Raw genomic sequence first — 25,498 nt, 5'->3', positions numbered from 1 at the left:
ATTCAGGGATCCCTGGGTGGCGCAGCAGTTTAGCACCTGCCTTTGGCCCAGGGTGCGATCCTGGAGACCCGGGATCGAATCCCACATCGGGCTCCCGGTGCATGGAGCCTGCTTCTCCCTCTGCCTGCTTCTCCTTCTGCCTGCGTCTCTGCCTCTCTCTCTCTCTCTGTGTGTGACTATCATAAATAAATAAAAATTTAAAAAAAAAAAAAAGAAAGAGCATTCTGATTGTTGTGTGACAAGGGAGGGGGTAAAGAGATTCACATTAAAATTAATCTTCCTTTATTGTGAACTGTGAACCATGAAACTTAAAAAAAATGAAAACAAATAATTCAATCCTTCATTCAACAAAATATTTATTGACTCCTGCTATATGTCAGACACTGGTCTCAGTAACAGTACCAAATGGTGATCAAAGAAGACAAAAGACCTGCTCTCATGTAATTTGTAATTTAGCACATGCTAAACACATTATCTCATTAAATTCCTTCAACGGTTCTACAGAATAACAATAATCTTCACTGACAGATGAGGAAATAGGGCCAAAGAGTAAAAAACTTGCCCGAGAGTTAACAGTAGAAGTGAAGTTAGGATTTAAAGCAAAACAATTCCAGGGCCTTGATTCTTCCTTTCCACATAATGCCTACCACACCTTGTGAAATCACAAGAAAACTAACATGGGTGTGTATCAAAGTTGCATCACCCCAGAAATAAACCTATGCTTGCATTATGAATTAATCTATGACAAAGGAGGAAGAATACAATGGAGAAAAAGAGAGTTATCTTCAATAAATGGTTCTGGATACACTGAACAGCCACACACAAAAAATAGTCAAAAAGAACTGGACCACTTTCTTACATCACACACAAAAATAAACTCAAAATGGACTAAAACTTGAATATGAAACCGGAAGCCATAAAACTCCTAGAAGAAAACATAAGTAGTAATTTCTTTGACATCAGCCACAGAAACATCTTTCTAGGTATGTCTCCTCAGGCAAAGGACACAAAAGCAAAATAAACCAAAATATCTCAAAGTATTTTTTATTTCTCCTTTGATTTCTTCATTGACCCACTGATTGTTCAATAGCATGTTGCTTAATCTCCACATTTTTGTGACTTTTCTAGTTTTCCTCTTCTAATTGATTTATAGTTTCATACCATTGTGGTCAGAAAAGATGCTTGATGTGATTTCAATCTTCTTAAATTTATAAAGATTTGTTCTGTGGTGAACATGTGATCAATCCTGAAGAATATTCCATGTGCTCTTAAGATGAATCTGTATTCTATTGTTTGGGGATGGAATATTCTGTATTTATCTATTAAGTCTTTCTGGCCCCATGTGTCATTTAAGGCTGATTTTTCTTTACTGATTTTCTTTCTGGATTATCTATCCATTGATGTAAGTATGGTATTAAAGTCCCCTACTATTATTATACTGATGTGTATTTATCCCTTTAGGTCTATTAATATTTGCTTTATGTATTTAGATGCTTCTATATTTATGTATTTAGGTGCATAAACATTTATGAATGTTGAATCCTTTTGTTGGATTGAGCCCTTTATCATTATCTAATTCTCTTCTTTGTCTTTTATTACAGGCTTTTTTTTTTTTTTTAAGATTTAGTCATTTATTTGAAAGAGACAGAGTGAGAGAGAGAGAGTACATGAATAGGGAAAGGGGTGGAGGGAGAGAATCTTCAAGAAAACTCACTGCTGAGCGTACAGCCTGATGCAGAACTTGATCCTACAGCTCATGAGATCAAGACCTGAGCCAAAACCAAGAGTCAGACACTCAACTGAGTAGCCGCCCAGATGCCTCTATTATAGCCTTTGTTTTAAATCAGACTATTTTGTCTGATGTAATATAGCTACCACAGCTTTCTTTTGGTTTCCATGTTCATAGGAACATCTTTTTCCTTCCTTTCACTTTCAGTTTCCTTTTCACTTCCTTACCCCTCTCTTATAGGTAGCATATAGATGAGTCTTCTTTTTTTATCCATTTAGCCATGCCTTGGTTTTGGTTTGAAGAATTCAGTACATTCACAATAATCATGTATGTATGTATGTATGTATGTATGTATGTAATCTCTACATCCAATGTGGGGCTAGAACTCATGACCCTGAGATCAAGAGTCACATGCTCCTCTGAGCCAGCTAGGCACCCCTCATAGTAATTCTTGGGAAGAATGTACTTATTGGCATTTTGATAATCATTTTCTGGTTTATTCTCTATTCTTTTCTTCTTCACTGAGTTTCTTCCCTTGTGGTTTGATGACTTTCTTTAGTGTTTTACTTAGATTCCTTTCTCATTATCATTTTCATATCTACTATAGATTTTTGCTTCGTGGTTACCATGAGGCTCACATATAACATTTTATGTATACTCTATTTAAAATCTAGTTTCAATAGATAGCAGCTTAAGTTCAAATGCATTATAATACCCTACATTTTTACTCTTCTTTCCCACATTTTATGTTTTCGTTTTCACATTTCACATCTTTTTATTTTGTGTATCCCTTAACAAATTATGGTAGTATAGTTATTTTTACTACTTTTGTCTTTTAGCCTTCATACTAGCTTTATAAGTGATTAATCCACTACCTCTACTATATAGTAGAGGTAGTGGATATAGTATTCATCCTATTCATTAAAATAGTATAGTATTCATCTTTACTATCGAGATTTATACTTTCATGTGTTTTCTTTTTTTTTAATTTTTTTTTTATTTATGATAGTCACACACAGAGAGAGAGAGAGAGAGAGAGAGAGGCAGAGACATAGGCAGAGGGAGAAGCAGGCTCCATGCACCGGGATCCCGACGTGGGATTCGATCCTGGGTCTCCAGGATCGCGCCCTGGGCCAAAGGCAGGCGCTAAACCGCTGCGCCACCCAGGGATCCCTACTTTCATGTGTTTTCTTGTTATGGATAAATGCTCTTTATTTTCAGGTCAAAGAAGCCCCTTGAATATCTCTTGTAAGTCTGGTTTAGTAATGATGAATTCCTTTAGTTTTTGCTTGTCTGTAACACTCTTTATCTTTCCTTCAATTCTAAATGATAATTTTGCTGGGTAGAGTTATCTCGGTTGGAAGTTTTTTCTTTCAACTTGTGAATATATTGTCATTCTCTTCTGGCCTGTAAAATTCTTGATAAAGAAATCTCCAAAGTCTTATAGGGGTTCCCCTGTATATAACAAGATGATATTTTTCTTAAGCTGCTTTTAAAATCCTCTCTTTAACTTTTATATTTATCTTATTCCTGAAATGTTCTGAACTTCCTGGATGTCTATTTCTCTACACAGGTTAGGGAAGTTTTCAGCATTGTTTTCTTCAAATAAATTTTCTGCCTTTTTCTATCTCTTTTTCTGGGATCCCTATAATGTGAATGTCACTCCACTTGATGTTGTGCTGTAAGTCTTTTAAGTTATCATTCCTTTTAAAAATTCTTTTTTTCTCTTTGTTGCTCTATTTGAGTGAGTTCCACTGTCCTGTTTTCTAAGTCATTGATCTTTTCTTCTGCTTCATCTAATCTAATCTCCTTCATCTAATATCCTATTGAACCCCTCTAGTTTATTTATTTATTTTTTAGTTCAGCTGCTGTATTCTTTAGCTCTGAGTTGGATTGGTACTCTCTTCTATTTTCTATCTCCTTGTTGAAGTTCTCACTGTGTTCATCCATTCTTCTTCTAAGTTTAGTGAGCATCTTATTGACCGTTACTTTTAACTTTTATCAGATAAATTATCTCCATTTCACTATGGTCTTTTTTCTGAGTACTTATCTTGTTCTTTTAAAACAGATCCTTTGTTCCCTCATCTTGCTGTTCTTTCTGTGTTTGTTTCTATGTATTAGGCAAAATAGCTATGTCTCCCACTCTTGAAGAAGAGGCGTCATGTAGGAGATAAACCTTATTGTTCAACCTTGCCCCAGATCTCAGCTGTCTTTCAAAATTTTGTGATTGTCCAAAAAAGCCTGATGTATTCTTAATAGGTCCCAGTTGAAGAGGGTGTGCCAAGACCTGCTAGTGTTCCAAAGGGAGAGATCTCAGTCATCCCTAGTTTCAGAGTGATAGGAATGCAGACCCCCAAGAAGCAGGTTTTACTGTATGCAAATGTATATAATCCTGTGGGATCACAATCATAAATCCTGCTGGCCTTCAGATCAGGTGGTCTAGACATGTCCCCTGGGCAAAACTTGTAAAAATCAGGGCTTCAGATGAGTGTAAAAGCTCCTTTCTGGGAGGTATCATCAAGTTTAGTGAGGCCAAGAGAAAGCACAAAGATGGTGTCTCCCAGCATACATTCCCTGAGAATACTTTTTTTTTTTCATTCCCTGAGAATACTTAAATAGCCTCTAAATGTGTGGCAAAATTGAGGTCTGCTCTCCAGGCTGAAGCTCCAAGACAAGTAAATAGGCCTTTTTCGCTGGGGATGTGTCTTACTCTGCCATCTGTGAAGTGCCCTAGAGATGGTGACCTTTTAAAACTGTCTCTCTAATCATTACTATCCCATGTAACCCAGAAACATACACCCCTCTGGCCACCAGAACCAGAACATCAAGGAATATTCCCTGTGTAGACTATGTACCTATGGTTTTAGCAAGGCAGTATGAAAGTGCAGGGCTGAGGCATACCTAACTGGTTGTACCAGGCCAGTGGGAGAATGTAGGGACAACACAGGCCCACCAGTGCGAAGAAGGGAGAGGAAAAGCACAAAAATGGCCCCTGCTAAGACCTCTGTCCCTGGACAGTGTCCCAAGAGGCCACTGCCTTTCCAGCAGAAACTTTTTAAGATAAGCAAATGAATCTCCTTCACATATAGTCTAGATACCTTTCAAACTACTGCTTTCGGCTGAGCCTCAAGGAAAATGAGTCTATGTGAGAGTCCTTAGAGTAGCATCTCAATATTTTGCAGCCCATTTTGCCCTCTGAACATAGGCCCTATTGGTTTTCAAAGCCACATGTTATGGGGGTTCATCATTCTGGTGCAGGTCTTCGGGGTTGGGGTGCCTGGTGTGGGGTATGAACACTTTGCTTCTCAGAGAGAAGCTCCAGGTTTGTGATACTCCTCCCTATCGTGGGTTACTGTGCCAGGATTGGGGTTTTTGGCAAGACTGCACCTTAGCCTCTCATATTCATCTCAATATGACCCTTTTATTGTTTGCTGGAAAGGAGCTGTTCATCTAGTCTTCAGATCTTTTTCAGAGGCAATTGTTCCATATGTAGCTATGGATTCAGTGTGTCTGTGGGAGGAGCAGAGTTCAGGATCTTCCTATGCTGCCACCTTGGACTGCCACCTTACTACTTGTATCTTGCTACTTTTTTTAATGTTTCTATTAGACAATTTAAAATTATACATATAGTTCTCAATTATGGTTTCTGTTATATTTCTATTGACAGTGCCAGTCTATAACATAACTCGGAGTACATAAAAAAAAACAGTTGAGAGATGTAAGAAAGGAAATGGCAAATTTCCTTTGATGTTCTATATCAACTATTTGATTTTTTCTAAGTTCACACTGAATTCTTTTAGGTCTTAAATGTGTGAGCCAATGTTTATTTTCATGCTTGGAATAGATTATACCTTCAGTTCCATTATAGTTATGAGATTCTTTAAAGGATATAAATCTTTTTGCACTCCCAGTGCTCATGAAAAGAAAGCGAGCAATCTAATAGTTTCAGAGGATTACTCACTAGAACAAATATTTGGTGTTCAAATGAATTTCACAGTTTGTCCATACTAATAAATGTTCTTTTTGAATGCTAGGCAAAACAAAACAAGGATTTCTGTTTTGTAAAGAAATTCCTATTATGAAATTTATTACCAGAATATTTTGCATATCACTCTGAGCTTAATTTTCTGAAAACAGGTAGACTTGAAGTTGATGTCCACTAATATCATGAGAAATATAAAATACTTGTTTTCTTATGTTCTCTATGATTTCAACTCTAATGACTTTACATGCCATGCAGACCCCATCATTTCACATTGGTAGAGAACTTATAGATGGTTTGGTTTTCTGAGAACCCGTTAAGAGCCAATTGGAATTTATATTGCAGTAATGGAATTGATAATACTTGGAGACTGAGACTAAAAATTTCATTTAAGATAGTTCATTTTAAAATTTGACTTGGTTAATCAACCAGACCTTTAACACACAATACCATCTTTCCTTTTGGTTTTAGAGGGTTTAGGCTTGAGCTCACCCCTTCCAGGCTTTTTTAAGCCATTCTAGTCACTATCTTTCTCATATCTGCAGTTTTTTTTTTAATGTAAGCACCATAAAGTCAAGAATTTGTTGTTGAAGGAATAATTTTTTTTTAATGTTGAATGTTGGATTTGTTGAATGAATGAAATTATTACTGTTCAAGGAATCTCTCAACTCAGCCTGAAGGCATGCACTAGACCCCATCTTTAAAAAATAATAATAATTCCTTTTTATCTTACTTATTTCTTCTAATCTTAAATATAATTAATTAAAATACTATAATATAAAGAGTTTAACTCTATTTTGTATTTGACTATTGAAAACTTTTAGAGCCCTAACTCTCTTCCCAGCCTACCCTACATCTGGGTCTCCAAGATAAGAAAGCCTTAGATCCTTTTTCCTCTAAGGGCAGAAAATTTTCAAACCTCAGAGCTTCTAGGTCCTCTAGGAAGCCCTTGCTCCAGCTCAATCCTCTAATCACAATATAAACCAAAAGTCAACCCCTCCTCCTTTCTATTTTTTCCCCTCCTCATTGGAACCTTATATGAGCCTATCCCCGTCTGGGAATCCTCAATTTGTTGTGAATCCTGACCATTATTGTGTCATCTGCTTTGGCATGCAAGGAAATTCCTGGTGGGCAATCATGTCTGCTTCTAAGCAGACAACAAAACAAGTATGTGGTAAACATCTGAAACTAATTTAATGTTTTGTGTCAATTATACTTAAAAAATTGTTTAAAACAAGTATACTGTATAAAGGCTATGACAAAGACATGAACGTGAAGTTCAATGGATCACAGAAGAGAATAAATATTTTTAGAAGTATCTGGGGAAGCTATCCCCCAAAATGTGGTGAGTAAAAAAATACATCAATAAATACTTCAGAAAGAAACAATCTACAGGGATGAGTCTCGAAGAGATATGTACTACTAAGGAGAGAAAGAGTAAGATGTTTAATGTATTTATAATATAAGCCTGAAATTTAAGATGAGTGCAGGGAAAGGAAATGAGATGACGGCTCAATAGATTTGTAAGGATTGTCCTGGAGGTCAGCTTCATCCCTGAAGCACAAGGGAGCCAACAATAATGGTAGGATCCTGAAAAGAGGCAAAGAAAAAAGAAATGGAAAGGAAAAGAAGGACTTTCACAATAATTCAAAGTTGGAATCATCAGGATTCAGTAAACAAGTACATACGGACGTGAAAAAAGAGTCAAGGATGACACAAAATTTTCTAGTATGGGAGACTGCTAACTGGTGTTCAAGGGAGCTTCCACAAAGATAATATATCTGAGCAGCACCTTAAAGAACTGTCAAAGAATAATGGGACAGAATGTATTCTGGTTAAAAGAACATGACTAAGGAATAGAATCAGGAAAACACAAAATATGTGGATAATGGTAGGCAATACAATTCTGCTGAAATATGGAATCTAGAGAAAACAAATCAGACAGGTTGTTAGGCTCTGACTCTGAGGATCACACAAGGTAGTGTACATATTAGATGGACTCTATATTTTATACAAGCCTATTATCTTGTTTCTCTCCTTGACCTTAATTGTTACAAAATTCATTCTCAAATTTAAAGCCCAGATGTATTAATGTGTTCATATCAGGTATCTGGTAATTTTATTGCTCTTGTTCCTTTTAGATTGCACAGATTCTATAAATTATTAAATTTTTTGTTCATAGGAAACATCTTTCATTGTATTTCCCCCAAATCTAATGATTGTTTTTAATAACCCTTCTCCCCCACAGACTTGCTGCCACCATTTTTTACATGATTTGAGACCTACGAGCACAGTTTACTGGAACTGTACTAGGAATCTAATCCAATTTGGAATAATCACACTCCTTCCCCTTGGAATTTAAGGAAAATCTGTCTCTCTGTGGCTGGTAATGCACCATTTGTACTCAGAGGTTGTATACAGCCTTCCTTCATTCACCACATGGATTCCTTAGTAAAGAAAACTAGTTATTAGAAAAAAAAATAAGGTAAATGAGCAGAAGTAGACAGAAAAGAAAACAATCCTTGGATTCTCCACAACCTTAATATATGATTGTAGGTCTTCCTAACACCCAGTTGCTCCCCTTAGCTTGGTATCTATGAGGCACTCTTGTATTAATACATTTTTTTCTTTACTGCTTAAACTATTTCAGGTTGTTTTCTATCATTTATAACTCAAATTATTATCTCCTACCACTATGAAAGCATGGAAAAGTTGTTTGCCCCCATAGAATACAAAGCAATAGTGCTATCTCTGGAAGTTTACTCTGCAAATCATACAATGTAGAATGTAGAGTGAATATATTTTCTCATGTGATGCCAGATTACATTATTAATAACAAGAGGCAACAAAACATACATGTTTACTACAAATAAGAGACACAGTTGTAAAGTGGCTTCTCGTACATCTTACCCTCTTACTCTCTTGGCTGGAAGTCTCCACTCAACTAAATCTCTAGGATAAGGTTGGAAGGGAGCCTGTGACACATCACCCAGCTTAACAGCTCAAATCTTTGTTCTGACTAGTGCTGTCACAGAAGCATTACTCTTCAGCACTTTGTTCACTTCCTTGTACTATGTGTGCACATATCTATGTTGAAAACCAAACTCTTTTAAAATATTGGCTTTGATTCTTAAACACTTTTCCATGATAACCTTGTACTTTTAAAGCAGTAAACAGAAAAATTACTTTGGAGGAAAATCTTACATTAAAAGTAAAATAGTTTCTAAAACCATTATGCAAAAAAAAAAGCATTAAAAAACAAAGAGTGAAATAAACCCCCCCTAAACATCAAGGTTGTGTAACAGCAGGACTGTTCTTTACCTGAAACTTTTCAAAGCCTCCTTGTGGAAGTTTCCAAGACAAATATATTGTGTTTTCTTCCTGCCCCAAAATCATCAAATCTGATGGTGGGTCTGGATCTAGGGCAATGAAATAAGACACTAGAATGACAGCTTTAAAAAAATCTATAATGTATCAAAGTCAGCACCCAAAAACTAAAAAATCGAGTCAAGAAATGGGTAGGAGGCATGAACAGATATTTCTCCAAAAAAGACATACAAATGGCCAACAGACACATGAAAAAATGTTCAACATCATTCGGTATTAGGGAAATACAAATCAAAACCACAAAGAGCTATCACCTCACACTGGTTAGAATGGCAAAAATTAACAACTCAGGAAACAACAGATGTTGGCAAGGATGTGGAGAAAGGGGAATCCTCTTACGCTATTGGTGGGAATGTAAACTGGTGCAACCACTCCAGAAAATAGCATGGAATTTCCTCAAAAAGTTACAAATAGAACTACCTTATGACCCAGCAACTGCACTACTAGGTATTTATCCAAAAGATACAAATATATAGTTCAAAAGGGCACATGCACCCCAAAGTTTATAGCAGCAATGTTGACAATTGCCAAAATGTGGAAAGAGCCCAGATGTTCATTGACAAATGAATGGATAATGAAAATGTGGTATATAAACACAAACACACACACACACACACACACACACACACACACAGAAGAATATTAGCCATCAAAAAGAATGGAATCTTGCCATTTGCAATGATGTGGATATAACTACAGGGGTATTATGCTAAGTGAAATAAATCAGTCAGAGAAAGATAAGTACCATATGATTTCTCTCATATATGGCATTTAAGAAACAAAACAGATGAACATAGGGGAAGGGAAGGAAAAATAAGATGAAAAAGAGAGGGAGCCAAACCAAAAGGGACAACGAACTCTAGGAAACAAACGGAGGGTTACTGGAGGGGAGGTGCGGGGAAGGGGTAATTGGGTGATGGTCACTAAGGAGGGCCCTGATATAAGGAACACTGCATATTACTTGCAAATGATGAATCATTTAATTCTATCCCTGCAACTAATAATACAGTATATGTTAATTAAATTGAATTTAAATAATTTTTTTAAAAAAAAACCTTGACTGTCACACTATGGAAGAGTCCTAGGATATGGGGTTTTTCCAGTCCGTTTTAGCCTTATGTGATCTTGCATAAATTATCTACCCTGAATCTCAGTCTCCTCAACTCTGCAATGGAAAGGACAAAACAATTTTCTAGAAAGCCTCTTCACACAATAAAATTATGCAAACTATGGATTTTAACTTTTTCTCATAGCAGAATTCAGTATAAAGTCATTACAACTGGGATTTTTAACTTACAATTTTATGCACTACATAAAGTAAGAGATCACTCTATCCTCCTTGCCTTAATTTCACAAATTCCTTTTCCCTTTAAATATTGTATCTGAGAAGATTCTTGAATTTTATTCTTCAAATTGATAACATAACTCTATTTCTAATACATATTAAAAATTTTCATATTGCATTGCTTTAACTGAGAGAAACATAATATTAATATTTTATTGGAATAATTTCATCTGTAAAATTCAAATTTTGCATGAGATTTTTTTTTGTCCTACTTACATATTGATTTAAGTTTATTAGAATGCGGTTCAGTGGTAGATTTAAACCTGAGTCACTGATTCACTATCCTTTTTATTTTTTCTGTGATGCATATTCCCTTCTAACTGGAATCAATTTATTATGCTTCCAAATTACCATAATATATTTTAGCTCTATTTTATACATTTATTAATATTCCATCTACCTCCAAATGGAGTTGAGGTGGCTTGCGGAAAAAGGAGGTACAGGAAGGTCAAAAATTATTATTATGCAGTAGAAGGTAAAAGTCAAACAGTAAAGTGGAAAAGATGGGGGAAAATAATTGCCAGCCTTGTCTTGGAAAACACAGCCAAAGCAAGGTCATAAAATATGAAAGTATTATGAAACCCAGAGTAGAAATGAAGATCTTGAGGTCCAAATAGAATCAGGATTCATACAAAGTCACAGAGTCAAGAATGGGTAGTGTCCTTCCTATGATGTAGCAGCCTTTCTAGTGAAGCATAGTGGTTACAAGGGTAAAATCTGATGTCAGGGAAACCCAAGTTCAAATCTTTGTTATCTTGTATAAGCTACTAAAATTCTCTAAGCCTCAGTTTCCTCATTTATAAGAAAGGTAAACATATGCATCTCATTAGGATCCATAGAATAAAAGTCGCCATTCAGAATTGTGATATGAAGTATAGAAAATATTTTGCAAAATCTCTGACAAACAACAGGCACTCTATTTGATGATGACAACAATAACAATGACGGTGATGGTGACCTGATAATGATACAGCCCCAATGAAAGCAGCAAAGAAATTTTCACTTATAAATTTTTTAAATCCAATTTTAAAAATGAAGCTGTTTCTCATTATTTCTGACATTTCCTCGAATGGTCTTTAGGAGAGGGAGCAGAGTGTCATATCAGTTTTAGTGTTAGACACTGGGTTAAAAATCTCACCCTCAGTGATGAGTTATGAATACCTCTATACCTCTAAGCCTTAACCTACATCTGAGGTAGCCTGGGTAGATTCAATACGGTGATGTAAGCACATAATACCATGCTGGTGATTCGTAACTGGTCAGACATTTTAGCATATTTTCCAGGAATCGATTTGACTGTCACCCATTTTCTAGTGCTTTCTCTTCCTCCACACTGTGAATTCTGACATTGAGCCTCCTCTCACACTGATGGAACACTGGTCTTTGAGCACAGGTGCATGTGGCTGGGCCCAAGTGAAAGGGCTTCTTGGAAACACTGCACATGTTCAGGGCAGGCATACGTGTAAGGGATGCTAATAAGGTCAGAAGAGGCAAATTGAACCCAAATAATGCAATTTAAAAAAAAAAGGCAGTGCTATATACTTTGTCATATTCCAAGTGTTGTTTTGTGTTTCATAAAATGTTAAATACAGTCAAAATAATAGAAAAAATATTGAGTGTCTCATGACAATAATATCTTGAGGTTTAGAGTACTTGGCACTTGCACAAAGAGCTCTGTGTTTGGAATTTAGTAACAAGATTTTGTACATAGGCAGGAATAATTATTCTCATTTTCTAAGTGAAAACTTAATAGTTCTGCCCAAGGTCACATAACTAATAAGTGATAGAGGCAGGAATATAATTCAGGCGTTCTCCAAATAAATGCAGTGCTCCTTCTTTTCAAGCATGCCATAAACCACTTACATTTTCATTCATTTTTAATTAGATATTGGCTTTAAACACAACCATTTCCAATCTTTTTTACACATGAAAAGTCAATTAAATATAAAATAAACTTACAAGTGCTAACCATGAGGACAGTAGGATGGCTTCTCTTCAGTCCCTTGGTAGTTATAATGCTAATTAAAAAGTCAGTCCCTGAAGCAAGGCTATTAAATGTGAAGGTCCTACACGTTAAAAAAAAAAAAGTCACATATTAAAATGTTCAGCTCAGAAACATTTGGAAAACTCCCATCTTCTCACCCTGTCTATAGAAAGAATTTTATATATAAGTCTTGTGGTATTTTTACTGTCAATCTGCTATGCTCCAGCACAAATAGTTAATGAGAAATCATAGCTTCTTACGCAGAGAAATTAATTTAAGTAAAAAATGAGATATTTTGAATTAATTCATTATTATATGCAGAAAGGATCTGTTACTCTACATCTGACTCAGTTATTCTAATCACACTGCAGCCCAAATGTTTTTACAATGTTTTCTAATTTCTGTTTATATTAAGTCACTAATATAGCTTTTCAAAAATGTATATATAAAATGTTAATCTCGTGTTCCATGTAACTTGACTCCATTTCTTTTCTCAATATTTTCATACCTTTGTGTGGAAGACAGGAGGACTTCCTCTTTCATTAAGCTTTTGCTGGATATTGAAATGATGTATCCATCCAGAAGACTTCTAGCTGATGGCCAGCTAACAGTTATTGCACTGGAGTTTCTACTATGGTTCATAAATTCAGCTGCACTTGGGGCTATATCATTAAAACAAACACATAAAATAACATTTTCTACTGCACAAAGCACCTGCTCTACCACAGCCTTGAAACACTCTCAAGATCTGTTTTACTTTCTGCAAACTCTGAGGGTAACCAAGACATTCCTTTCATTCTTCCTGGTACATATGAAAAGCTAAAAGTCAAAATAAGAGAAAAAAAAAAAAAACCCTAGCAAGAATCATTTTAAACTTTAAAATGGAGCCAATAGGCGTTATTGTAGTACTGTAACCAATATTTCGTTGCCTCAGAAATGTAGGGAGAGATTATATCTTGGTCTTGCGCAACCACTGAAGAGGAGCAGAATATGCCGCCCCAAAATACTCCTCTTCGGCATAAGGATTATTTTGAGCTGGTTATTTTTAAGAAATGCAGACACAGGAGAAACTCTGAAAACTGAGTAAAATTACCTTTTGTTTTTTTTTTGTTTTTTTTCTTTTTTTTAATTTATTTTTTATTGGTGTTCAATTTACTAACATACAGAATAACCCCCAGTGCCCGTCACCCACTCACTCCCACCCCCCGCCCTCCTCCCCTTCTACTACCCCTAGTTCGTTTCCCAGAGTTAGCAGTCTTTATGTTCTGTCTCCCTTTCTGATATTTCCCACACATAACTGGAGGGTATTATGCTGAGTGAAGTAAATCAGTCGAAGAAGGACAAACATTATATGTTCTCATTCATTTGGGGAATATAAATAATAGTGAAAGGGAATATAAGGGAAGGGAGAAGAAATGTGTAAAATTACCTTTTGTAAGAGACATTTTACAATTATAAGGGAAATCTCTATTCATAAGAGTGTCTCCCTCTACTGGGCAGAGAAGTCTAACTAAATCTCTAGAATATTTCTCAGCCATTAGAAATGACAAATACCCACCATTTGCTTCGACGTGTGGACCTGGAGGGTATTATGCTGAGTGAAATAAGTCAATCAGAGAAGGACAAAAATTATATGGTCTCATTCATTTGGGGAATATAAAAAATAGTGAAAGGGAATAAAGGGAAAAGGAGAAAAAATAAGTGGGACATATCAGAAAGGGAGACAGAACATGAAAGACTCCTAACTCTAGGAAACGAACTAGGGGTGGTGGAAGGGGAGGTGGGCAGGGGGTGGGGGTGACTGGGTGGCGAGCACTGAGGTGGGCACTTGACGGGTATTATTCTGTATGTTGACAAATTGAACACCAATAAAAAATAAATTTATTAAATAATTAAAAAACTCTTATCAATGGAGAAGATAGATCTAAATCTGCATAACAATCTTACATTTGTTTACTGTGCTTTCCTGGTAGCCTCCCATAATTGGCTCCCTTATCCCCCCTCAACATTTTCTGGAGATAGTATTTAAAGTGGTGGTTTAGGCCATTTCAGAGAGTTTCTCGTATTCCCTGGGTCTCTCCCATGTATGCACGGATTATACATGTTTTTAAATTTTTGTTTTTATTTCTCTCCTGTCAATCAGTCCTAGGCGGATTGAGGTGTCTCAGTCAAGGACCTAGAAAGGTAGAGAGAAAACTATTTTTCCTCCAAAACCACCAATCTCAAAAATATTTAATGATTCTTGTAGGACTCATTCCAATTAAATACCAAACAATGACAAGGTTCTATTTCAGCAGGAAAAATCATTGTAATCTAAATATGCAATGTCAGGGATCCCTGGGTGGCTCAGAGGTTTGGTGCCTGCCTTTGGCCCAGGGCGCGATCCTGGAGTCCCGGGATAAAGCCCCGCGTCGGGCTCCTGGCGTGGAGCCTACTTCTCCCTCTGTCTGTGTCTCTGTCTCTGTCTGTGTCTCTGTCTCTGTCTCTCTCTCTCTCTCTCTCATGAATAAATAAATAAATAAAATCTTTTTAAAAAATATGCAATGCTTCCCTTGTTTCCCAAGGAAAAAAAGTAAATGAAATAGTGTATAATATATATTTTGTATCTAAAATTCTTCCATGTATAAGAAAGGAACAAAACTGCCAAGATATTCTCTCCCAGTTTCAGTCTGTGTTAATAGTAAAAGAATATCAGACATGACCAGTTTCTAAACACATAAATCAATGTTTCCATAGCATCAGCGTCGAGAATCACTAAAATATCTACATTAGTAGAGTAGTTGAAAATTTTACGTCACCTAGATATGAAAATGTACACATTTTGTCCACATTCTTCCCAATCATCCCGTATTTCGTGTGACTAGCATGGAATAACCACCATCTGCCATGGGGAGTAAGTTGCTAACACTGAGGAAATGTCACTTCATTGTCTGCTTAACTGAACAATGAAGAAATTAAATCACAAATGGAAAATCTGGCCAGGTCCCAGGCAATTAGCCACTCTACTGCCTGGCAAGGCATGTACAAAAGAGGTTATTTTAACCCAGATACGGGGAAACAGAAAAAAGAGACAAGAGAAGACACTGCCTGCCCCTAAAGAAAATCTGGGAAGAATAAACTATTTACTAAATCTTCCCTAAAGAAAAAAAAATCTTCCCTAAAGAATGAAATAAATACTTGAACGCTGAATAATACCCTAAAGTGCTTATTACACAGGCTGTACCTGTCTGTATTTCTTTTATATGAGGAGTGCTGTCTTTAAAACCTTCTTTTTCAGTGCGAATTGAGAAAGTGTACACTGTGGCAGGATCCAGGTTAGAGAATGTTGCTGCTTCTTGAACTACCTTCTGGACCTATTAATCCAAAAGAAGTAAATTAGCAAGCGTCCATTTTAAAAATGTTTCACGATTCAACACAACCAAATAAGCATGGGGGCTATTTAGTTTCACTACTATCTAATGTAAGAATGCAGTAATATTGGATTCAGCATGAAAGATTCAAGTTTAATGCTTCCAAGAGCCGCTTGTAACATACCATGAAAGCAGCAGTACAGTTCATGCATGTGATTTCATAATGCTGAAAATTCCCATCAGCTCGATTCCAGAGAATTTCTATGGAAGAGTCTGTTACTTTGCCCTCATGGATATTTGATGGTGCTTCCAGACCTACCCCAAACACACAACACATTTAAATTCTCCTTATATGTTTTCTTTTAATCTATATCCCTTTAAAGGGGAAAAGAAAACCCACAATGCAAGAAAAGAACCATAAAGTTTATTAATCAACCCTCTCTGTATCCGAATTTAAAATAGTTGTTCACACATACATGACAGTTTATCAAATATAATAATCAGTTGCAATACTCAGAGTCATTGCAAACACCATAACAAGGAGCTAACTTGGTTTTGCAGCAAAAGCTACACAGCAACAAACTCACAGTAGCAAATGCATAATATTTAAAAGAAGAAAAAGAGATTAAAGCTTTCTGAAACTATTACCATAAGTTAAAAAGACAACAGAGAGAAACATGAAATACAGAACAAGGGAGTAAAAGAATCTTCTTTGTATCAAATATTTGCTAAAGCCAAAATCAAATTTTATCTGATGAATTCTAATGGTTATGTTTTCTATTTTAAAGATCCCATTCAGCATAAAGAAAAAGAAATTTTCAGAAAAAAATTACAGCTTTAGACCATCATCTTATATATCGATATATTTTGCTACTTATATCACAATATTGACATATTTAGATGATAAAATACTAATTATTTTTAAAGACAAGAACTGCCAAATATAATGCTGCCCTTATGATTTATAATATAGGGAAGAGACAGAATACATATATAAAAAGTATATAAAAATTGCAAGCAAAAATAAAGTGTAAACGTACTAAATTGATTTTAAATATGCTAAAATACTATTACAATAATGTGATCGGTGATATCAGTTTGGGAGTATTTTATGAAAACTTGAGCTTAAACATGAATGTTAAGACTACAATTTGGGAGGAAGAAGACATGTGGTGGTATAATAATATGTGAATATTCATAGACAGAAAGAGCAAAACATGAACCTAGATATGTTATAATCAAAATTATAACATATTTTAGAGTGCATATGATTTTTGTATGGCATTTATTACTCTGTGCCATTCATTTCTATATCTCCTGGGTCAATATAAATAAATGATAAATGTCATGTGTCTCAATGTTCAGAATGAATATTTGTAGAATTTGGGAGTGACTTAAAGAAAAGATGAATCAAAGTTGATTGAAATTCAAAATGTAAGTACTGGTATGAACAATTATAACACATACTAATTTTAAATATTCAAAGAAGTGAGTAAAATATATACTGGCTCCTTCCAGACAAAGGGCAGCATGGAGAGAGGAAACACATGCTAAGATTATGCTTTGAGACACACCATTAAGTGTCTGTAGACAAACAATATAACCTAATTCTCATAATTTGCCTAAAATTATTCACATTCCTCACTCTTCAAATAAATCATTGTAAGTCCTGATTAATATGCAAGTACATTTTTTGTTAATGGATAGATTTAAAAATTTCATGACTTCTCAGTTTTACATAAAGTTAGCTCTTTCTCTATACTTGGGCAGTGAAAGACCAGGCTTAGCAGTAAGGTATTTGATTATTTTAAAAGATCTCTGAAGATAACTGCATTGAAGTGAATGTAGCCTACTAATACAAAATTGTACACAAAATCAAAATCAAGAAAAAATTTATGTAAGTCCCAAACACTTACATGTTTTTACTGCAGGCACGTAATACATATTACTTAATTTAGTCCCACTGGTGATGGAAACAAAGAAATTATACTCCGTGCCTGGGGTTAAATTGCCAACAGTTATTTTATTGTCATGTTTCAAGAGCTTAGTTACATTTGGCCCTCCTTCGATTGCAATATGTATGCCATCAAACACTCCAATATCAGGCATTTGAACAAATAAGATTACAGAGGTGCTATGACTTTCATATGGGATGACAATCTGGACTGGCTTGGGCTCTGAAAGATAAAAAGATTCATAGTTAGTGGTTTTTTTTTTTATTTCAAAGACATTCTCTCTATTGTCTGGCATGTTCTAGAATATGTGAAAATAATAAATGCCTGTGCAAATTTATGTCTACTATGTCAGTATTAGACAGAAAAATAAGGTGGACATTCTGATAGACTGTATGTACACATATACTGAAAGTACCTGATTAAGTTTCATTTTTTGATTCTCCATCATAGTTTCAAAAATACAAGAATCTAAGAGGTTCTGATTTTTTTAAACTTTTGGTCTATTTATTAAGCAAATGCGTTGTAAACCTATATACTAGGAGGAGTTCTGAAATAAGGCCAGATTCCTGCGTTCAGAGTTCCCAATCTCAAGAAACAGATACACAAATCACTACCCAGAATCCCAAGTGGATGGAGCTGGTAATGTGAACACAAGCTGTTGGGAATAGAGGAAAAAAACAATTCTAGCAGAGATCATTGGAGAAGGCTTCCAGAGTCTATGATGTTTAATCTGCACCTTAAAGTACAAGTTTGCCAGAAGGAGTGTGTGGTGGGGAAAGGGGACAAGAAGGGAATTACAGACAAAGAGAAAACCATGAGGGAGGCATGGAAACCACAAAGGGCGTCATCGTCCTCGTGTATTCAGGGAATAGCAAGCTCTTTCAGCTGTTTACTAGCAGAGCAAGTTACTAATCACCAGTCTTGGGCAACCAGTTACTAATCTTTGGCAAGCTACTACGTCATTCCATGCCTCAGTTTCCTCATCCCTGAAGTGGGAAGGAGACAAGGATCTACTTTGTAAGATCCTTGTGATGACTCAATGAGAGACTGTATTTATACCCAAAGCACTTAGTTGCAGGCACATGGCAGGTGCTCAGGGTGGGTAAAGCCTGGGGTATGTGTGAGGAACAGGGACCAGGCATGCAAGGCCACCTCTGAGGCTGGGTGCTGTCTGCGAGAGGCTTTGCATGCCAGGCTATGGAGGTCAGACTTGATCATGTAGGCACAGGGATTTTGAACAGACATTTCGTTTCATTTTTAGGAGCACAGTCCTGGCAACAGTTGAGAGGAAGGATTCTCTTACATTTCACACTCTCGCTGACCTCTACGTGAGAGCTTTCTTGTACTGCAATCCTCCACTGTACTATTTAGAGCAGATTTGAAATTTTAGATGATTTCTATTCACATTATTTTTTTCCTCAGGTCAATTTTAATTTCAATTTAATTTGTGGGTTATTGAAATACTACCCAGCATATCCTTAGATCTGTCTTTCTTCCAAGGAGGTATCTTCTTCTAAGATAGACATTCTGAAGAAATATTTTTTTCCTCCAGAGAATAATTAGACATAGTTTGTTTTTCAGTTTTCTTTGTGACATCTGGTTTGATGTAATGAAACTTGTTCTAAGTCAATGACACTGTATTTGATAATGTGATTCCTCCAGTTTACCCAGAGCCAGTACTGTGTAAAAGGATTTAAACAAATACCTATAATTAGCATTCTAGAACATAAAATCTATGCAGTATCTCTATTAATTCATTCATTTGTAACATATAACTTTCCTTGCCTTCGAAAAAGGGTAGTTACAAGGAAATGTTCAATATATTAACCATAACAAATACCATATGGCATATAATTGGGTTTCAAAGCACTTTTACTATGTTTTTCCTTTTCCCGTTATATTAACTTTCCTTTTTCTGTCATCACTAATTTTTTTGTGGGCTTCCTCTTTAAATTCCTTACAGCTCTCTTCAGTTACAAAGCTCTTACACTAAGTATGGTTTTTCCAAGGCTAGTATGATATCCCACAAGTATCCAACCCATCTGAATGTGTGAGCAATGATCTGAGAGCTTCTAAATATGCCTGAGTAGAAATTAAATATCTGGAGATTGGAAATAAGTGACCAGTGTAGTCATGGAAACAGTTCACTTCCATGTTCCTAGGCGCTGAAGATATTTTCTAAGGAGAGACAATGCTTTAAATAGGCATTACCTAATTTAGTTTCTAAAAGTGTATAGAGTCTGTGACATTCTCTATAGTGGGTAAATGTGGGGCTTTTCATCAGTTCCACCTGTTCAGGGAATTAGGACCAATGGCATCAATATAATGACCTATCAAAGCAGATGAACACCAAGGCTATAAAGGTGTAGAATGAGACAAAGTTCTTTCTTTTCTTCAAAACTATATCCTGAACCTCTGGAAACTCAAGTAAGAGAAGGTGTCACTTAAAAAAGAGAGAGAGAGAGACAGAGAGAGAGAGAGAGAGAGAGAGAGAGGTATAGCCATATTCTGGAGATTTCTAGGTGTTTCTACTTTGGTGATTGTGACCTTTATCTTCACCCATTTTCCTAAAAAAGATTTTTCAAAAGAAGTGGTATCCTTGGGGGCTGTATGAGGTTTTTTCAATATAAGACAAATGGAACAGGGCCAGATTCAAAGGCTTTAGTATAGGCAAGGGAGAACAAGGTCTCAGAGATTTCCAGGCTATCTTTAAATTTATTCTTCTATACTAGGAAGGAAGAAAGGAAACTCAGATACTAGCTCTCTTTCCCTCAAGGAAAGGAGTACAGTTAATTCCTCCAACAATGAGAGACTACAAAGGCAACTGAAATGGCTTTCCTATGGTTGAAACACTAGGGATGCTCATTGTTCCTCAAAGCCACCAACCAGTCTAGTCCTACTGAGAAATAAAAATCATCACAACACCAAACACTCTCATAGTGCTTGCTTGGGATCTGAGCCCTTAAATTTCATTAATTTCATACTGTAGATAAGACTATTATCATTCCCATTTTAGAGAGAAGGAAACTGAGGGCCATTAAAGGTTGAGGGACTTCCCAGTGGATGTAAGCTGATAATCATGGAGTTGGAATTTCATACAAGGCAATCCAGTTCCAAGGTCTGTGTTCCTAAGGACTGCCTTCTCCTAAAAGTCACATGTAATGGTTCAGGTGCAGCACAATCATAACTGGAAGTCAAGTTTTGCTGGTTATTTTCAGGATGCTTTAGAGAGATGGACAAATATGCTTCAATAGGAAAAGGGAAATCAATGAACATGTAAGTTTTATTTTCTTCCATGTGTCTACAAAAGGTCATTAGAAGGTAAATGTCCCTCTGTGCTTAACTGTCTCAAAGTTCATGGAAGAGAGAAACGGGACATGATAAACAGCAGTTATCAAATGTTTGTTGAATGAATGCATACAGAGAATTAGTTTTTATCTATGCACCTTGGGATAGAATAATATTTGTTTCATCATCTGAGACAAATAAAAATGATAAATAATTCCATAGCCTCTCATGTTTAGAACTGAAGAGAAAAGCCCATAGAATGATAAGTAATGGTGATATGCTTCAAGGAACTAAAGATAATTTACCAGAAAGAAAGAAACTATAGAAACCAGCAACACCTAATGGCAATTTCCGAACAAGTGAAGTTCTTTCACGTGAATCAGGGAGTAGGTTTGTTCTGTGATGCTTCTGGAAAACAGACATGCCTTACGATAGATGACAATTAAAGAAGCACTACAAAATGATCAGAGGCACTATGCTAGGAATTGCATATCAGGTGAAGCATTGCAAGATCTCTGTCCTAACTTCAAACCCCCAAATTCTATCACTTTCCTAGAATTTATGTATGTTAATCATGTTTCAGTTTCTATGCTGGAGAGCATTTTACAAATAAGTGTTTGAGCGAAACAGAGTCAAGAACTGTGCTTACACCTGAAGATAAAAGGCTGAGTATGATTTCAAAGAAGCTCATTTTCTAGAAAGGGACATAAAGTTTTTATATTTTAGATAACAGAGAGGTTGCAATACGCTGAGTTACCTGGACTCAAAAAAAAAAAAAAAAAAAATAGGACTTTAGAGCTGGAAGTTAATTTAAAAATATATTCAATGATCTAAATTTTCAGAGAGAAAACTTAGGCCCCAAGGCACTATGGGGACACTTTAACCTCTAGTGCTAATTGCTGGTTACAGTTCATTTCCCATCTATGAATTTTAATTTTAGTACTTCCATTATGCCAGTAAAAGTGTTTGGGTTGTTTGATGGGCATGAAATAATTCTTTTTAGGATAATCTTTTTTTTCAGGTGCTTTCTTTTTCTTAACTTTTTCCTATGATAATTATTTTCAGGCATGTTTTCTCAGAAATTTAAGTATGAAAGCACTATATACAAATTTAGTTTTAGTCTTTGGAGGACAAAGTGGGAAGATTTGATGTTACTTGTGTGAGGACATTACTGGTTCATCATTTTTTGGACCAGGTCTTTTTTTCCATCAGGCTGCCCTATTGTCAGAAAAAAGGCCCTGTGGGGTCCAATGTTCTTTCCTTCCTCAGAGTTACCTCCTTCTACCTAAATGGGCTAGAAGTCAAAACCCTAGGTGCCCCCCCTTCCTTTATTCTTCACATGCAGTCCATCACCAAAGCTCAGACTTCCTATGCCCATACTATAAAATATATCTACTATTTTCCATCGGCACCCTTCCTACCCTTGTCTGCCATAATCTTTTGCCTAAATTCCACAACCGTCTCTTACCCAGTTGCCCTACTTCCATTTCTGGCCCTTTACAAATCACTCTTTGCACAGAGAGAAATTTTTGTAACACAGATCACACCATCACTCTCCTGTAAGAAACCTTCAGTGACTTCCCATTGCCCTAAAAAACAGACTCAAAAGCACAGCATACAAGCTCTATGTGAACTAACCCCTGAATACCTCTCCAATATCATTGCGTATTCCCTTTTTCCCTCTTCATTAGATGCCATGTGATCCGGCCTTTTTGTTCTTAGATACACCAACCTATTCCCTGTTTTATAGCCTTTGTGTCTTTACGCTAGGAGTTCACGTCTGAAGTACCCTTCCTCCTTCCGATTGCACTATGGCTCCTTCTCATCTATTAGGCCTCCATTCAAATGCAATGTCCATTACAGTCCATCTATACTAGAACCACCCACTCCTCTTCAGTTACTCTTTGCATCACATCACTTTGCTTTTTTCCCTCCTAATGTTTAGCATGATTTATAAATATCCATAAATATTATTTATTTACTTATTTCTTTTCCTTCTCCTTCCTTAATAGATTTTCAATGATTATCTATTGAGTGAATTAATCTTATTTGATAAAGAATATAGAGATTTGCTGTTGGTTTGGTCCTAAACCTTTTAAATACTGTCAATATTTTGTTTCAGTGTGCTACAACAGCATGCCTTTGTCAATAGGATAATAATTACAAACATTCATAAAGCTATGTGTCAGGCACTGTTCTAAGTCCCTACCTTTACTAAATCAGCTATTCTCAAGAAAATCCATGAACTAAATACTCATATTTTCTCTCCTTTTACAAATGGATAAATGGAGGCATAAAAAGAGTACATTGCCTGGGGACACTCAACTAGTTGAGCCCAGATTCAAAGCTAGATAGTGTGGCTTTAGAGTGAAGTTTCTAATCATAAACAATGCTGCATTTATTCAAGCATTAAGCATTTTCAGTAGATGAATGCAAGCCACTCCAGGTCCTGGACAACCATTAGATAACCATATCAACAATCTACTTAGAAAGGTAAAACCGGTGACCAGAGGGGTGTGTCGGAATATTCTACAATATCCCCAAATTGGCAGATATCTGTTATGAATGAAAAATATTTGATTCTCACTTAGAGTTTGTTGAATAGTTACCAGCTCACTCAAGTTCCCATTCATCACTGTTGCCATTCCAATGTCATATGTCATTCCAGGGGTTAAATTATCAAACTTGAATCTATTAGCCTCCTTTACAAAAAGCTTCATGACTTCTCTTGTATCCGATACAGGTCTGATTTGAATATAGACCTCGTGGCCATCTTGTGGGGATTCCCACTGAAGAATTATACTGTCCTCTCCTACATCTTCAGGGTTAGCATGAACTTTCTGAGGAGGATTAATACCTTAAAGAAAAAGATAAATAGATACATATATCTAAGTTTACTTTAGCATTACTCTTGCTGTGGAGTAAAAATGTCTTAATCCAATATTGGTTCATGTTTAAAGTAAATTAAGCAAATCCCTACATCATCATGACTTGAAATTGATTCAATTTTAGGGAAAAATATCTTATTATTTATGCAAGATTTGTCAACAAGATTAAGCACATTATATACATCAAGGAAAACTAGAAAGTCTTTAGCAAATTCTTCAGATTTTTGAGAGTTCCATCAGAGTAATGTTCCCATTGCCAAGATTACTCATTTTTTCATCAGATGCGCAAGGGCACCTACTATGAACCCGGCACTCACTCACCTAGGCATATAAGGGGCATCAACGAAAAATAACAAAGGTCTCTGCCTTATACATTTTATATTGTAATGGGTGGAAATACACAATAAACAATTATATATAACAAATGTGTAGATGATATAGTACTTTAGACATGATAGTGTTAAGAAAAAAAAAGAAAAAGTAGGCTAAGGTTAAGGAAACCAGGAATGAGGTAGCTGTAGGGAAGAAGTTGGGGTATTAAATAGGGAATCCAGGGCAGGTGTCTTTGAAAAGATGAGATTTTGAGCAAAGTACTTGAAAGAAGCTAAGAAAGTTAGACATGCAATATCTGGAAGAAAAGCTTTCCAGGCAGGGGGAAAAAAAAACAGCTAAAGCAAAAGCTTTTACATGATGGGAGTTTACTTGGTATCTTCAAACACAGAAAGAAAATCAGAGTGAAAGGAGAAAGTAGTAGGATGAGGCCAGGGGTTAACAGAGACCCAGAGGCTTCACGGGCTTTTATTTTGAACAAAACAGGTAGCAACTACAGTTACATGCAGAAGCATGATCTCTCCTAAATTTTAAAGAATCACTTGGGCTACCATGTTAATAACCAACTACAGAGAGGGCCACTGGTTAAAACAGAGGAGGCAAGCCCAGGACTCTTCGCAAGAGAGAGTGGTGGCCTGGATGGGGAAGTAGGGACAAATATTGGGATTCTAGATTTATTGCAAAGATAAAAACAACAGGATTTCCTGATAGCTTGGGTATAGACTGAAGAAAAACAGAAGAGTCAAGGATACCTTCAAGGTTTTTGACCTAAACAACTGGATGAATGGAAGGGTCATGAATTTACCTGACAGGGCTATAGGTACAGCAGATTTGGGTGGAAACATCTGTCCTTCTATTTTGGATATGTTGGATTTACAGTATCTATTAGATATCCAAATGAGACATATTACTGAGTAAACATACATAGCTCTGAAGTTCAGGAGTAAGGCCTGGGGACTAAAGATACAAACTTGGGAGTTATTAACATATAGTTGGCTTTTTTTTTAAAGCTTTGGGTCTGGTATTTATCATAGAAATAGTTGCAACTTTGAACTACTTTTCTAATTTCTGAAGGGTATGATATTCATTTGGAAATAGGGTATTATCAGATTGTGCTTTCTATTTTTACAGAAAAAAATCAGAGAACGCTATTGATATTCTATCATAATAACGGAAGAAAATACTTTGGCTTATCTCTTTACACAATTTACTTGACTATTAAGCCTTGTGACTTTTAATACTATACAATTCTTTGGAAAT

At 36.0% G+C, this 25,498-nt stretch overlaps 1 protein-coding gene across 3 annotated transcripts in view; it reads right to left on the bottom strand.

Moving 5' to 3' along the window:
- PTPRQ (protein tyrosine phosphatase receptor type Q) overlaps window positions 1-25,498 on the bottom strand; it is a 247,193-nt gene that overhangs the window by 207,283 nt on the left and 14,412 nt on the right. For 2 of the 3 annotated variants that reach the window (XM_049094355.1, XM_049094356.1), the window contains exons 10-16: window positions 23,608-23,877; window positions 17,694-17,954; window positions 15,962-16,092; window positions 15,651-15,780; window positions 12,936-13,089; window positions 12,403-12,509; window positions 9,033-9,130 (exon numbers count right to left, since the gene is read on the bottom strand). In XM_049094355.1, coding sequence (XP_048950312.1) covers window positions 9,033-9,130; window positions 12,403-12,509; window positions 12,936-13,089; window positions 15,651-15,780; window positions 15,962-16,092; window positions 17,694-17,954; window positions 23,608-23,877 — 1,151 coding nt within the window. Of the gene's footprint in view, window positions 1-9,032; window positions 9,131-12,402; window positions 12,510-12,935; window positions 13,090-15,650; window positions 15,781-15,961; window positions 16,093-17,693; window positions 17,955-23,607; window positions 23,878-25,498 lie in introns of those variants that run through there. The other variant, XM_049094357.1, reaches the window with a different exon arrangement.

The sequence above is a fragment of the Canis lupus genome, chromosome 15 (genome assembly GCF_003254725.2).
Source record: "Canis lupus dingo isolate Sandy chromosome 15, ASM325472v2, whole genome shotgun sequence".
NCBI lineage: Eukaryota > Metazoa > Chordata > Mammalia > Carnivora > Canidae > Canis > Canis lupus.
This window is presented reverse-complemented; position numbering and strand designations above follow the sequence as displayed.